The sequence below is a fragment of the Lucilia cuprina genome, chromosome 6 (genome assembly GCF_022045245.1).
Source record: "Lucilia cuprina isolate Lc7/37 chromosome 6, ASM2204524v1, whole genome shotgun sequence".
In the NCBI taxonomy this organism is placed as follows: Eukaryota; Metazoa; Arthropoda; class Insecta; order Diptera; family Calliphoridae; genus Lucilia; species Lucilia cuprina.
In genome coordinates, this window is record NC_060954.1 from 3,454,129 (window position 1) to 3,470,762 (window position 16,634).

The 16,634-nt window shown below is 30.6% G+C and overlaps 1 protein-coding gene across 1 annotated transcript in view; it reads left to right on the forward strand.

The window, feature by feature from the left end:
• LOC111688521 (kinesin-related protein 12-like) overlaps positions 1 to 16,634 on the forward strand; it is a 110,867-nt gene that overhangs the window by 75,227 nt on the left and 19,006 nt on the right. The window contains exon 2 of the mRNA XM_046955722.1: positions 15,558 to 15,700. Within this exon, the coding sequence (XP_046811678.1) occupies positions 15,558 to 15,700 (143 nt within the window). The remainder of the gene's footprint in view (positions 1 to 15,557; positions 15,701 to 16,634) is intronic.

Sequence of the window (16,634 nt, forward strand, 5' to 3'; positions counted from 1 at the left end):
GACTATAGACTAGACTATAGACTAGACTATAGACTAGACTATAGACTAGACTATAGACTAGACTATAGACTAGACTATAGACTAGACTACAGACTAGACTATAGACTAGACTATAAACCAAACTATACATTAGATTGTTTTGTTAACCTCTTTAACTTTTGCACAAAAATTTGCAAAAATGGTTATCCTACCTATGGCTATTAATAGCTCTTTCTGGTTGCGGTTAACTTTAGTTTTTTTTTATTTTTATTAATAACGACTTGTGCTTATGGGTGTTTTTCGCGAGCATTGCAAAAAGATCTCAATCAATCACTTAGACTGATTGACACATTAATCTTAGTATGAAATATAGGTTTACTATGCTTTTTTGGACGGTTTTCTTTAACTGGTCCTGCATAAAATATGTGTTGCTTTTAACTTTAGGCGAAACATGCATTAATCTTATCGCAAATAATTAAAAATATTGGGTGTAAGATTGAAAAGAAATATATATATATTTAAGAAAAAATTTTAAAAATTTGCATAATCGTAAAGGACGTTAAAGACTACAAGGATTATAGTTTCAGATAACAGATACTTTCTTCAGCCTAGACTATATTTTTTTTTTTTTTGTTAGTTCAGACCATTACTTTGTAGTTATCAAATAAATGTTATTGTGTGTGTTAAACCATTATCCTACGCACCTGTCTGACGTCTCCACAGCCATTTTAGATTCAAAATAACAAATTTCTTTTTTACATGATTTCGTTAATAAAATGACACCAAATCTCATAAATATTACACACCATTTTACCAAATTTAATGTTTTTCGATATACATATATATTTTTTGCTTTTTCTTCTTCATCAACTTTTCGCTGTTGTGTTTAATCATTATGCGTTTAACGCGCTTTCATTAAAGCACATTAAATTAAATGATAAGCAATTCTTTTGCTAGAATAAAGGTTCTAACGAATTGTCTTGCTACTTGGATAAACAGCCTTTCGGCAGCAACAGCAGCAGCAGCAAATTGCCAGGAAAAGGAAAAGTAGTAAGAAGCAGACTGTTGGGCTGAAAATAAAAGCCCCTAGAGCAGAAGTAGCAAAAGAAAGACACATTAACTAATAATGTGGCTTTAACTCAGTGTTGATTAGTTTTAAGGATAACAAATGCGGCCTTAACATAATGTTACTGTTGTTGCCTTCAACAGCAAGCAACATTGTTTGGGGGCTGTTACAGATGATGTTGATGCTCTCTAAGTATAATAATGATGATAAAGACTGATACTTGCTGTTGTTGTATTTTTGCTTTCTTTTATTTTAAACAACAATGGCAAAGTTAATACAAGGACACTCTACCATAAAGCTTTACTGAAGGTATTCATCAGTATGTTGCTTTTGCCAACAAAAAGAGATTTTACAAAAAAAAAATGAAAACAGCAAAAAACAAAATTTTTCTAAAAAAGATTCGACATATTTTGTATTAAATAAGAAACGTGCTTGGCATTTTTGATAACATTTATTTGGTTTGGTATTTTGGTTCTTAACAAAACTTACTAAAAGTGTTGTTGTGCTCAAAACAAAAAAAAAAAAAAAAAAAAAAAAATACTTAACACTGTAAAAATTAAAATTTTAGTATTTTTCTTTTCAAAGTTTGTAACCAATGTTAGACATTGTATGACCAAAAATTTACCATTAAAACTTATTTTTCTTTCTGTTTGTTTTCTTGTCTTTTACTTATTTTATTTTGGTTTATTTCATTAAGACAAAAAGTTACTTTAACTTATTTTTTTTATCTGGTTTATGGCAAACTTTAAATACTGTTGATGTTTAAAGCAGTTAAGACAAAAGGCCAAAAAAGAAATTAAGAACTATAGTCAAAGAAGTATGAGTTAAAAGAAATTGTGTATTTTTTGCTGAATTGTCTCAGCTCAAACCACAAACTTAAAAAAAATAAACTATTAAAAAAAATTCTAAAAGTTTAAAGGGATTTAGTAAATAATACTAATAGTGGACTATTTAAGTCTTTAAATATTTTGTATTTTATGTAGAATATATATTCTATAGTCTAATGCCCATAGTCTTGGCAGAATTTTGTTAAAAGTAAGAGCAAACTGTCGTCCTTTAAAACCAAACTTTAAACTTATTATAGACAGAACTTTTTATAGTGTTAGAGAAAGAGAGAGAGTGCCATTCAGTAGTCTAAACATACTATGTTCTACATTTTCAACAAACTATAGTTCGTCTGAGTTAATATGTGGCTGAAGCAGACTGTCACCAATACACTCAACATTTACTAGTCTATAATAATCTTCAGTTTGAGAGCTCTCTACTCTATTGTCTATGGAGAGTCTAGTCTATAGTATAAGGACATATAAGGAGACTTATTAAGGACATTAAAGTCTATAATTTAAAGATACAACAGTCTATTCTATACACCCTAGACTATATGTCTAAACCCTTCTATAGTGAGAGAGAGAGAGAGAGAAAGAGAGTGGATTCAAACAGACTAATCAAACTGTTTTCTATAATCTCACCAAACTATGGTTAGTCTGAGTAGATATATGGTTTGATCATACTATTGTCAATACACTCAACAGATCCTATATAATCCTCTATAATAGTCTGCAGTAGGTCTAGGCATTTCTATAGTGAGAGAGAAAGATAGTAGATTCAATCATACTGATCAAACAGTTTTCTATAATCTTACCAAACTATGATTAGTCTGAGTGGATATATGGTTTGATCATACTATTGTCAATACACTCAACAGATCCTAGGCGATAATAGTCTGCAGTAGGTCTAGGCCTTTCTATAGTGAGAGAGAAAGAGAGTGGATTCAGTCAGATTGATCAAACTGTTTTCAATAATCTTACCAAGCTATGGTTAGTCTGAGTAGATATAAGGTTTGATCATACTATTGTCAATACACTCAACAGATCCTAATCTTTAATAGTCTGCAGTAGGTCTAGGCCTTTCTATAGTGAGAGAGAAAGAGAGTGGATTCAATCAGATTGATCAAACTGTTTTCTATAATTTTGCCAAGCTATGGTTAGTCTGAATGAATATATGGTTTGATCACACTATTGTCAATATATTCAATAGATCCTAGGCTATAATAGTCTGCAATTTTAGGACACTTTTCTATAGTCTAAGTCTACAATTTAAAAATACAGCAGTCTATTCTATTCACCCTAGACTATAGGTCTGGTCATTTCCATAGTGAGAGAGAAAGAGAGTGCATTGAATAGTCTGATCAAACTGTGTTCCATAATTTTACCAAACTATGATTAGTTAGATATATGGCTTGAACATACTTTTGCCAATACACTCCACAGATCTTAGTCTATAATAGTCTGCAGTTTAAGGACACTGAAAGAGAGTCTAGTCTAATATTTGAGGAGATTAAAGTCTATAATTTAATAATAGAACAGTTTATTGTATAGACCCTATACTATAGTTTGCGGAGACTCTTGTTTACAGAAGGAGGAGCAGCATATAGCCTAAAGTTTCTATAGTGGGAAAGAGAAAGTGCATTCAGCTGTCTATACATACTATGTTCTTGTTTAAGTATATTGTTTAAGAAAACTTAAGTCCATAATTTAATGATACAACAGTCAATACTATAGACCCTAGACTATAGTTTACGGAGACTCTACTTAATAAAAGGAGAAGCAGCATATAGGCCTACCTTTCTATAGTGAGAGAGAGAGTAAGAAAACTTTGGTCCAGAATACACATTTAAGGCTTAAATTTAAAAAAATAACAAAAATAATTGCAAACTATCATTTAAAGCATACTTTTAGTAAATAATAATAAAGCATACTTTTAGGATTAATAAGAAAAAAATCATGTTATAATAAGTTCACAATGAAAAATTCTTTTATTTACTATTTAAATACTCAATAATGATCAAACATTTATAGCAAATAATATATCCTAAAGGATTCTTATAATATAACATTTAAAAGCATACTTTTGGGTAAATTTAAAGATAAATTTCTTATTAAACTTTAAAATACTAAAACGAAACAAAAACTATAATTTTAGTATTAAACAAAATAAAATAATATTTACGTAAAGAAATAATATGATATATATTCATTAAACAAAAAGTGTTTATATAACTGATTATGAAAAGCATACTTTTAGGAGTCAAGGTTAAAAGTGTAGTTTTTTTATAAATAAAAAAATTAATTTTTACATATTTTCTTAGTTTTCCCAAAGAAAAATTTAAATATTTGCTTTTTAATACATATAAAAACAGCAACAACTAAAACATGGCTAAAAGAAAGAAAACTTTTAAAGTGAAAAATATTTAACGAAAAAACAACAACAAAACGAACAACACCAAACCCATATTTTCCCCTTATATAATCAATGTAAATAGAATCGAATTTCTCAAAAAAAAGACAAAAACAAAAAAACTTAAAAGGAAAAACAAATTTCAACCTAAGAAACAAATAAAGGCATATCTTCAAATATTTGCAACCAAAAACACCCTCCCGCAACTTAAAATCGAGGACAAACAAATCAAAAGGATAAACACACGTGTCTAGGAAATTTGATCCATAACTAAACTCACTTTCTTAGGGCTCTTAAGAAGAGAAAAAGAAGTAAAGCAGCATTTTAGGCGCTTAAATTAAAAAAAAGCACAAACCATAAAAACAATGAAGACCTTTAAAGCTTTAACACAGAACAATTTAACTGTTTTATTAGCCATCATATTTTTAACCGAAATCAATGCTGTAATCAGCCAACAGGAAGATGAATTACGAAAAAATAAAGGCTGGGTATTGGGTAACAATATAACAAACATAGAGCCTTTAATGATGGTGGTGGTGGGAGATATAGAGGCCACAGCTATTAGCTCTACCAGCAAGCCACCTTATTTAACTAACCATATGGCAGATATTAGCCCAAACCCTAATGAAAATAAAGACATGAATAACAACGATAAGAAGCATGCTAATGACAACGATAATAATATAACACCTCAGGCTTATAAATATTATAGCAATCAGCAAGAAAAACATAAAACTCTAAATCAACTACAGCACAAAAATCATAAAAATTTTCAACATGCTGGACAACAGCTGTCAGGCCATAACACCAAGCAACATCGTCATCATCATCATCATCATCAACAACATCATCAACATCATCCACAACATCAAAACAGCTATCGATATCCAGTAAATCATTACTCTAGCAAATACCCTTTTGAAAAGCATAAACATCATGTTAAACATCAACATCATCATCAGCAACCTGAAAAGGAACAACAAGAAAACCAACAGCACAACCACTATCAACAGCACAGTTCTCACAGCAAAAAGCAAATAAAACATAAACAAAAACAAAATCCCTCTTTGTCTTCATATGATAATAATAAACAATTATCTATTGCTACGGAAATGCTAAAGCAACCAACTATAGAAAACTATGGAAAAGAAAAACTAACAACATCTACGTATGCAGAGCAGCGTAATACATATATTGATGATTTCGTAAACGTACCGCCAGAGGATTTTAATTATCAAAATGATGATGATTTTGAAATGTTGTGGCAAAATGAAAATGAAAGAGAACCTTTAAATAGAAATGAAAATGAAAAACATTATAGTATTACAACACCAGCAACCAAGCATCATAATATAATAACAAATAAGCAAGCAACCATGCTAACACCGTATTACGATGGTGATGATGCAACATCTTTGTCATTTCCTTTTGTTGATGATACCAGCATTAGTACCACTCCCAGCACGCCATATTACTTTGCCAGTGATGCTCAAACATTTGCTGATGATTTCTTTTTCGATAATGACAACAAATTCCCTTATCTAACACATCTTTATCATCAGCCTCATCATACACATTCCCAGGGTCAAGCTTCTCAAATGGGTGATTATTTTGCTGCCTCACCACGTTCGGGTAGACATCGTGGTCGTGCTACTTCTCACATTATAGCCAGTCATAATCTTTTACATTCGGTGGGTTCGAAAAAATTTCGCTCTTTACCCGAAACCGATCAAGAATATCAAATGCAACGTTTACTTTATGCTCCGCCCACACAAAGACATTGGCCGGTTAAACGTGAGGCTGTTGTTGAGGGTGATGTTATATTAGGTGGCCTTATGATGGTACATTCTAGAGAGGATACTATCACCTGTGGACCCATTATGCCACAGGGTGGTATACAGGCTTTAGAAGCTATGTTGTATACAATTGATAGAATTAATGAAATGGATTTATTGCCTAATATTACATTGGGTGCTCATATATTAGATGACTGTGATAAGGATTCGTACGGTTTGGAAATGGCAGTGGATTTTATTAAAGGTAAGTGGGCGGGGTTATTAGGGCAAAACGGGTTATTACTTATAGAAAAATTTTCTATCTAAAGAAGTTAAATATGAGGAGTTAAAGAGCAGGCTATTGACTGTAGTCTTGAAAGTGTATGCATTATTACTTAGTTTTAAAAGACTATAGTTACAATAAACTATAGCCAATAATGTGACCAGAAAATATATACATTTATAGAGTATAACATAACAGCAGCCAGTTTAGACTATTGCTTAGAATCTACGAAGCCAACATCCGTGTAGACTATTTGATATAGTTTGAGTAGACTAAGTCCCATAGTCTGAATAGACTATAGCCTATAATCTGAATAGACTGTAGCCGATAGTCTGAGTATGCTATAGCTTATAGTCTACCTAGTCTATAGCTTATATTATGAGTAGACTATAGCTTATTATCTGAGTAGACTATAGCCTTTAATATGATTAGGATATAGCCTTTAGTCTAAGAAGAATATAGCCTATAGACTTATAGTTTAAATATTATATATATATATAGCCTGAGTAGAATATAGCCTTTAGTCGGAGTAGACTATTTCTAATAGTCTAAGAGGCCTGAATAGTAAATAGCCTTTAGTCTGACTAGACTAAAGCGTATAGTCTGAGTAGTCTATAGCGTATAGTACGAGTAGACTATAGCGTATAGTCTGAGAAGACTATAGCTTATAGTCCTAAGCAGATTATAGCATATAGTCTGGGTAAACTACAGCCTACAGTCTGAGTAGACTGTGTCTTCGTTGACTATAGCCAATAGTTTGAGAAGACTATGCTAATAGTTTATGCAGATAGAGTCATCATGCAGACTTAAATATAGTCGTAAGCCTGAGTAGACTATAGTCAATAGCTTAATGAGATTTCCACAGATGGAGTTGATTATAATCAATAGTAGAGGTATCCTTAGCCGATAGTCCGATAAGATTATAGTCAATAATCGTAGTAGATTATAGTCAAAAGTTTAAGTTAACTGTAGTCGATAGTCAGAGTAGACTATAGTCGAATTTCTGGGTATTATATAGTCATTGCTCAGAGTAGACTATAAGAGATAATCGGAATATATTAAATTAGGTAATCTTGGAAGACTCTAGCCGTTAGTGTGAGTAGACTCTTGCCGATATTCTAAGCATTCTCTAGTCTATAGTTTGAGTGTAGGAAAATTTGGTCGACGGACTGAGTAGACTATATGACTAAGATGTAGTTAAACTGTGATCGATAGTCTAAGTAGACTATAGTTAATAGTTTAATGAGACTTTAGTCAACAGTCCAAGTAGACTACAGTTAGTTTAGTCTAAGAAGAATTCTGATAATTGTCAGAAAAGTCTCTAGCCGACAGGTGGAGAAGATTTTAGTCAGTAGTAAGAGTATCCCTAGCCAATAGTCCGGTAAGATTATAGACAATAATCTTAGTAGAATACAGTCGATAGTTTAAGTTAACTATAGTTGATAGTTTGGGTAGACTATAGTCGATATTCTGAGTATAATATAGTCACTACTCTGAGTACACTATAATAGTTAATCGAAGTAGACTATAGTATAGACTATAGTCAATAGTTTGAGTGGACTGTAGACGATAGTCTGAGTAGACTGTAGGAGTTCGATAGAGTAAACAATGGTCGATAGTATAAGTCGATTACAGTCTGAGTAAGCTATTAGTAGACTGTAGTCAGAGTGGGTTGTAGGCAATAGTAGAAATAGTTTTATACACTTGTAAACTATAGTCTGCAGTAGTGGACTAAAAAATGCATATTCTAAGCATATTCTAAGTTCATATACTTGGTCTATATATTATATGGACTCTTGACTATTAAAAAATTAATAAAATTTTACAATTTAATTTAATTTTTTTCTAAGAAATAAAAATTTTTATATATTTTTTGTTATATGTGAGTATTTTAACACTTTCATAATAAATATACTTCTGTAAAAGTATTATTACAAATAAAAAAATAAAGTTGTAAAGAAAACTTTTTAATTTAGTTTTCTCTACATATGTATACTTTTCTATGAAATTGTTATAAGTTTTCCTAAAATACATACAAACTAAGATGTGTGTATGAATGAAAAGTTGCAAAAACTCCAAAATTAAATTATATTATGAAATAGAACTGTATTTAAGTTTGTAACAAATAAAAAAAAAGCAAACTTTACCATAACTATGTATGTAGTCCCCAAATTTAAAGCAATAAAATATGTATTACAAAAATTATCAAACTAAAAACAGAAGTGGACTTTTGCTATCAGTAACGAAAAATGAAAGGAAAATGGTAGAATAAAGAAGAAAAGAAATCATCTAAAAAAATTCAACACTTAAACTAAAGGATGTAATAAATTATATATTCAGTTAGTTTGGTCATAAATTTTCATTTAAGCAATTAACTACTACTTATATCATGTTTACTTAAGAAAATATTTCATGTTAATTTATTATTGCGTAAAAAAAATAAGTTAATTTTATTTTTTTTTCGTCATTTAAGAAGAAATTATTAACCTTTACATATAGTGTATTTATCAACTTAAATACACACAACACAAACATCAGTGTATGGTTTCTTGTTGGTTAAACAGATAATTTTCATAAAATTAAATTGAAATTAAATGCACAGATTTCAAAGAGAGAGAGAGAGAGAAATACAGAGGGAGAGTATATCAAGCAAAGTATACAAATACAAATACCCATCCGCAAATATTCGTATATAAATAACTGTGTAAGGAGTGAGCTGAATAAGAGTAGAGTAGAGAAGACTAAAGAGTACTCATTAGCTTATAGTGAATAGCGTGAGTAAACTACACAGATAGAAAAACCTGGTAGAAAAGTACCAAAATTAGTACAATCCGTTGTCTATGGTGAGCTTAGTATACAGTCCTGACTATTCGAGAACTCTGAAAGTAGACCCACCTAATGTACCGGGAAGCAGCGCGCACAGGATTTCTTGGAATTTTATATATAAACATCTTACTTTTAAACTTACTTTCAAACTAATTAACTAATTAACTAACGAACTAACTAACTAACTAACTAACTAACTAACTATACAAGCTAAAGTCTACTTCGACTATGGGCTATAGTCTACTTATACTATGGACTATAGTCTTCTTAGACTATAAGCTATAGTCTACTTAGACTATAGTCTATAGTCTACTTAGACTATAGTCTATAGTCTACAGTCTACTTAAACTATGGGCTTTAGTCTGCATAGACTATAGGCTTTAGTCTGCTTAGACTATGGGCTTTAGTCTGCTTAGACTATATGGCTTTAGTCTGCTTACACTATGGACTATAGTCTTCTTAGACTATAAGGTATAGTCTACTTAGATTATAGTCTATTGTCTACTTAGACTATAGTCTATAGTCTACAGTCTACTTAAACTATGGACATTAGTCTGCTTAGACTACAGGCTTTAGTCTGCTTAGAGTATAGGCTTTAGTCTGCTTAGACTATAGGCTATAGTCTATTTAGGCTAAAGTCTACATAGACTATAGGCTGTAGTCTACAGTCTACTTAGACTATAGGCTGTAGTCTACAGGCTACTTGGACTATAGGCTACAGTCTACTTAGACTATAGGCTATAGTCTACTTAGACCATAGGCTATAGTCTACATAGACTATAAGCTATAGTCTACATAGACTATAGGCTATAGTCTGTTTAGACTATAGGCTATAGTCTACATGGACTATAGGCTACAGTCTACTTAGACTATAGGCTATAGTCTACTTAGACTATATGCTATAGTCTACATAGACTATATACTATAGTCTACTTAGACTATATGCTATAGTCTACTTAGAATATATGCTATAGTCTACTTAGACTATATGCTATAGTCTACTTAGAATATATGCTATAGTCTACTTAGACTATATGCTATAGTCTATTTAGACTATATGCTATAGTCTACTTAGACTTTAGGCTATAGTCTACATAGACTATATGCTATAGTCTCCGTAGCACTCAAGCCCGTGCACAACTTGCACCACTTTGTTTAGGAATATTTTTTTTGACTAACATCTATATTAGCAGGAGACTAATCAATATGTTAAGATTTTTCATTGAGTATAGTATATTTAGACTGTAGTCTATAGTAAGTTTAGACTAGAGACATAGGTCTACTCAGATTGTAGTCTTAAGTCTAACTGATTTGTGTTATCTGGTATTAGAAAGAAAGATCCAACTCATTAGTGGATAGAAGAAAGCAATATAATTGGAGTGGGCTTTAGAAGACTGTAAGCTAAAGTTGTTTATAGTCTATAGTTTGCGATTTAAAGTCTAATAAGAATTCTGAAAAATGTTACAATTAAAGTACCGGTTTAATTTATCTTCGTCCTTATCCGTTTTCTGTTGCTCTAACCAACAACTAAACACAAGTTATATAACAACCATGACATTCAACTCCTATGCTTATTGTTCAAATAAAAAATGGGTTGTTCTAGTTTTAAAATTTTTTAAAAAATTATCAGACGCAAAATCAGTCGTAAGATTTAGTTTTCTTAGCAAAAATTTTATTAAGGATTTTTTTAAATATTTTGGGCGACCTTAATATGCTGCATAAATGTAGATCTACTTTTTTGTCTTATATTCATCTGTTAGTTTATTGATATATAGAAACTGGTAATATCAACCAGTAACAATAATATGGCTGCTTATATGACATCAATTTAATTCAGTGATTTGGAAAATTATATTTACTCTGCCAGAGTATATGTGAAGTATGTATGTTCAGCCCTAAGTTCTCTCTATTTTATGCCATAAATTTATTCCAAAAATCTTTGTGTGTATATAATTGTAGAGATTTCTTTTTTATTTTTACAAAAAAAAAAAAAAAAGTTTACAAAATCATTTGTAATAAATAGCAATGAAGACAAAACTATTCAATATTCTACAAAACCAAATAGTTTTTTTCTTTTTGTTAATTTTTGGTTTTTGGCAATATTTTATTGTGTTTTTTTTTCTAAAGGCTTTATTTGTAACAATTTATCAACTTTTTCATTATTAATTTTTTGTATAAACCTTTGATAACATTTTATACATAAGACTTCAAATTACTTCAACTTCATTTTATTGCATTTTTTTGAATTGAAACTTTTATATTTCAATTAAAAATCTGAAATAGTACTTATTAAATTACATTTACTAGCAAATAAATTAAGTCTTTTATTTCTATTGGAATTTTTTTCTTAAATAACTCTTTGTTTGAATTGTTGTGCATTTTATGGCAATTCCTGTTACACACCGGATGTTTTTCTTAATTTTTTCATTTCATTTTCTTTTTGAAATATAGAAAAAAAAAACTCTATAACAAAAGAAAATGAATTATTTTTAAGTACATTTTTAAAACGAAATCTTTAGTTATGTATGTTTGCCTACCTCGATTGTAGAGTTAGTTTTTATATATATTACTCAAGGTGATAAAAGAAATAGTGCTCCATTTCCTGTTGCAGACAAATATTTATATATTTTTTTTCTTTGTTCATTTTCTTCGCAATGCAGGGAGTACTGTTGTAGTAGTACCAATGCTATTGTTATGCAAATACATATACACAAGAAAAACACCTTTGTGAGTTTTTTTGGATCACATTTTCTGGTTCTTGTAGTTTATTTCGCTAAAAAGTGCAAGGAAATACTCAGACTATAGGCTATAATCTATTTAGAATATAGTTCACTTAGTCTATACGCTATAGTCGGCTTGAACTATAGGCTATAGTCGGCTTAGACTATAGGCTATAGTTGGCTTAGACTATAAGCTATAGTCGGCTTAGACTATAGGCTATAGTCGGCTTAGAATATAGGCTATAATAAGCTATAGTCGGCTTAGACTATATGCTATAGTCGGCTTGAACTATAGGCTATAGTCTGCTTAGACTATAGGCTATAGTCGGCTTAGACTATAAGCTATAGTCGGCTTATACTATAAGCTATAGTCGGCTTAGACTATAGGCTATAGTCTGCTTAGACTACAGGCTATAGTCTGCTTAGACTATAGGTAATAGTCTGCTTATACTTTAGACTATAGTCTAAGCAGACTATAGCCTATAGTCTTAGCCGGCTTAGACTGTAGGCTATAGTTTGCTTAGACTATAGGTAATAGTCTGCTTAGACTTTAGACTATAGTCTACTTGGACTATTGGCTATAGTGTGTTCACACTAAATGCTAAGGACTATAGTCTACATAGACTATAGTCTACACAGACTAAAGGCTAAAGTATACTCAGTCTATGTTATAGGATATAGCTTACTTATAGTCAATACTCCACATATGCTATAGCATATATTGACTATAGTCTTTAGTATATTTTGACTATAGCAAACATTGGTCTACTCAGATTATAGTATAAAGCTAATTAGACTGTGGGCAATAGTTTACTCAGACTATAGGCTATAGTCCACTCAGACTTTAGGCTATAGTCTACTGAGACTATAGGCTACAGACTACTCAGACTATAGGCTATAGCCTACTCAAACTTTAGGCTATAATCTACTTAGACTTTAGGCTAAAGTCTACTCGGACTGGAGGCTATAGCCTGCTCAAACTACAGGCTGTAGTCTACTCAGACTGTAGGCTAAAATCCAATGGGACTCATTACATGGACATGAATGTTGAGAGTTTTATGTGAGTACCTGGTATGATGCCCTACCCCACGGTGGTCTTTTCCATCCACTTTGTAGACTTGACAACGGTCTACCATTGCCCTTGTATAAAATCCATCAAATCCATAACTGTGATAATTCTGATATGAATAGAGTGTACTCTGAATATATCTGGACAAGGAAGGAAAATACAATGGTATTATTTGTATATGATACCTTTCATCCGTCATCATACAACCCAGCACATATCTCATTCATACGACACATTCATAAGAGAAAAACTTACTACACATTTATTATAGGTAGACTGATGGGTGAGGCATGCTGTACCCCATATTCATCCCGTACCTTATACAATTAATTCTAACTCATTTCCAATCAATCCTATGTGGGTATCTGTTATTTCGGCAACATCACCGAACTTATCCCGAAATATTAGCTTTAGCTTACCTCAGTCTTTTAACCGCCAGTTACTCTTTGGGTTTAAACCACAGCCGCTACGTGGATCCCGAAGGAACCTCAACCAACTGACCAGCCAGAACATAGTCCTGCGGGCAACTGGACACCCGTAGTACTAGATTATGCGATGCTCTGATTTGACCTCTTCAATCTATGCAAGGACTAAGCCAGGCAGTAGACTGTAACCAATTTTTTAGTCCCGAGGTATTAACCACCTCTTTATACCCCGGGATTGCAATAACACCAAGGTGGAAGCTTCACCAAGGTAGCATACCCCCGGGGGGTGAAAAACACACACAATAGGCTATAACGGCAGACAATAGAGAAAATGTCATTCAAAGTCATATCTCAATACAATTTTTAATCTATCTTTTTCCCCGGAATTACAATAACCCAAAGCTGTAGGCTTCACCTAGGTAACATGCCCCCGGGGGAAGAACAACACAGACAATTGGGTATAACGGCAGACAATAGAGAAAATGTTATTCAAAGTCATCTCTTAACACAATTTGTAATCTATCTTTTTCCCCGGGATTGCAATAACACCAAGGTGGAAGCTTCACCTACGTAACATGCCCCCGGGGGGAAAAACAACACATACAATAGGCTGTAACGGCAGACAATAGAGAAAATGTTATTCAAAGTCATCTCTTCATACAATTTGTAATCTGTGTATTCGCAATGTAAGCATCTGGTACTTTTACGAAATTAGTTTCTTTTTAGTAGTAAACGGATAGATAGTGTATTTCGGTACTTTTTTTGTACCTCATGTATCATATGCAAAAGTTTGTTATATTTACGAACACAAGTTTGATATTTTTGGGAAATTTGTGGTTAAAATGCAAATTATTACCAAGTTTTTGCTGGGTTTGTATATGTGAATACTTTTGTTCTTTAACTGGTACTTTTTTTCAAAATTGTCTATAATATTGAACCCATAATACATAATATTTATCAAACTTCGTGTTCATTGAGTTATAAGCAATAAAAGAGTGAATAATTTGCTACTTGTCAGTCTAGCAAAAAGGAACCTCTCTCATTGAACGTTCAAGCAAAATTCGACAAACTTATATACAGAATTTTAGGTAGAATATTATTATACATATTAGTATAATTTGTGCAACTTAGCATAATGAGATATACATACATTTAAACATATACAAATATACTTTATTTGTTGTTGTTTTTTTTTTCAATTTAATGCTTAAATGCACAAACTTATTACGCATTAGAAAAGAAAACAAAAATTAAACAGGAAATAAATAAAAAAAACTGTTTACAAAATCCCCAATGCACAAGCAAAACAAAATTTACAAAAAAATTTACGTAATAACATAATGCAAGAGGGGGTTATGAAGGATTTAAATTAATATGATTTTTCTAGTTTCCGTTCAACAAGATTATATAATATTGATTAGAAAGTAAGTAAAAAAAACCTTATGCTAGAATAATCTAGTTGGTAAATACTAGATTATACTCTAGAGAGAAAGTTATACTATGTCACTTGTACTTTGTTCCTAACTGCAGTAAATTTTCTGTAGAGTACCCAGCATTTCTGTATATAATAAATATAATTATGCTAATCTGCAGTTAAGAATTTAATTGAAATATTTAATGTTTTTTTTTTCTAAAAACAATCACATTTATTTTGCTGCATAATTTTATTGACAATATTTACACTCGAAAAAAAAGCAAAACGTAAACAATCATTTTTTTCTGCTAAATAATAATTTGCATAATAATTTTTATAAATGTACATTAAAATTCATTTAAATTCAGTTTAAAATTTAATTTTGTTTAAATACTATAAAACAACTCAATTATATTGTACAACCAGGCGTATGATTGTTATGAAATGCTAATAACATAAAACAATAATCATACGTTTAGGTGACCATAACTAATAGCCAGAAGTAGAATTTGTAATTAAACTTCTCTAAACATTAAAATGATTGGCATTTTATAATAAACCCCCTAAAACTATGCTACATTGCCATAAGCTTAACATTGCAAATATGAAATTTCAAAAGAAAATCCATTAAAATTCTAAAGAATAAAATAACAATTTGTTATAACTTTAACAAACCAAGAAGCAAGAAGCAACTGTGTTTTGTTTAAATCTTGTTTTAGTTTCAATTTTACTAAAAACTAACAATTTACTTTAATTTTCTTAGGTTCCATTAGCAACATAGATGATGCTGAATATCATTGCAATAAGACAACTGTACGAAAAGTTATTTCCGGTGTAGTGGGTGCTGCCTCATCGGTAACTTCTATACAAGTGGCAAACTTACTTAGATTGTTTCGTATACCACAGGTGAGTGTTGTTTAAGAAATATAAAGTTATCAAAAGAATTTAGAAGATTTCTAAAATAAAGTATATTTAAAAAAAGTTTTTTTTTTTATTTTTAAAAATTAACAATGTTTTCTATTTTTATAAAATTCTTAGAAAATATACATTTTAATAGAATGGAAAATATTTCATTAAAACAAATTTAATTATTTCTAATAATTCGAAAACAATGTCATAGTTTATCATTATAATAATTTTCTTAAACAAATTAAATTTTCCTTTAAAAGAAAAAAAAAATTACCAAAATTTCACAATTTTTTTTACTAGAAACATATTTTTTATACCCTACACCACTATAGTGGGAAGGGTACCTATTATTCGTTTCTTCTGATGATGTAAATATCAGTCCTACACCCGTCTTAAAGTAGACATATCAACTCAACATCATGATTTAGCTATTTGTGTGCATTGTGTAAAGTGTCGCAATTTGCAAGATAATTCCTTTTTTTGAATCAAGGACAAAACGGTTGAAATTGGTCCAATATTTTTGTGGTGTGTCAGAACAACAAAAAGGAAATCAGAAAAATTTTTTCACCAAAAATCCAACTTTTCACCAAAAATCCAACTTTTCACCAAAAATCCAAATTTTTACGAAAAATTGAATTTTTGACTAAAAAAAAAAACAATTTTTCACCAAAAATCCAATTTTTCACAAAAAATCTAATTTTTCTCCAATAATCCAAATTTTTACGAAAAATTTAATTTTTGGCTAAAAAATCCAATTAATCACTTTAAATAAAATTTTTTTAAAAATCCAAATTTTCACAAAAAATTAAAGTTTTTATCGAAAAATTAGTTAGGTAGTTAGTTAGTTAGTTAGTTAGTTAGTTAGTTAGTTAGTTAGTTAGTTAGTTAGTTAGTTAGTTAGTTAGTTAGTTAGTTAGTTAGTTAGTTAGTT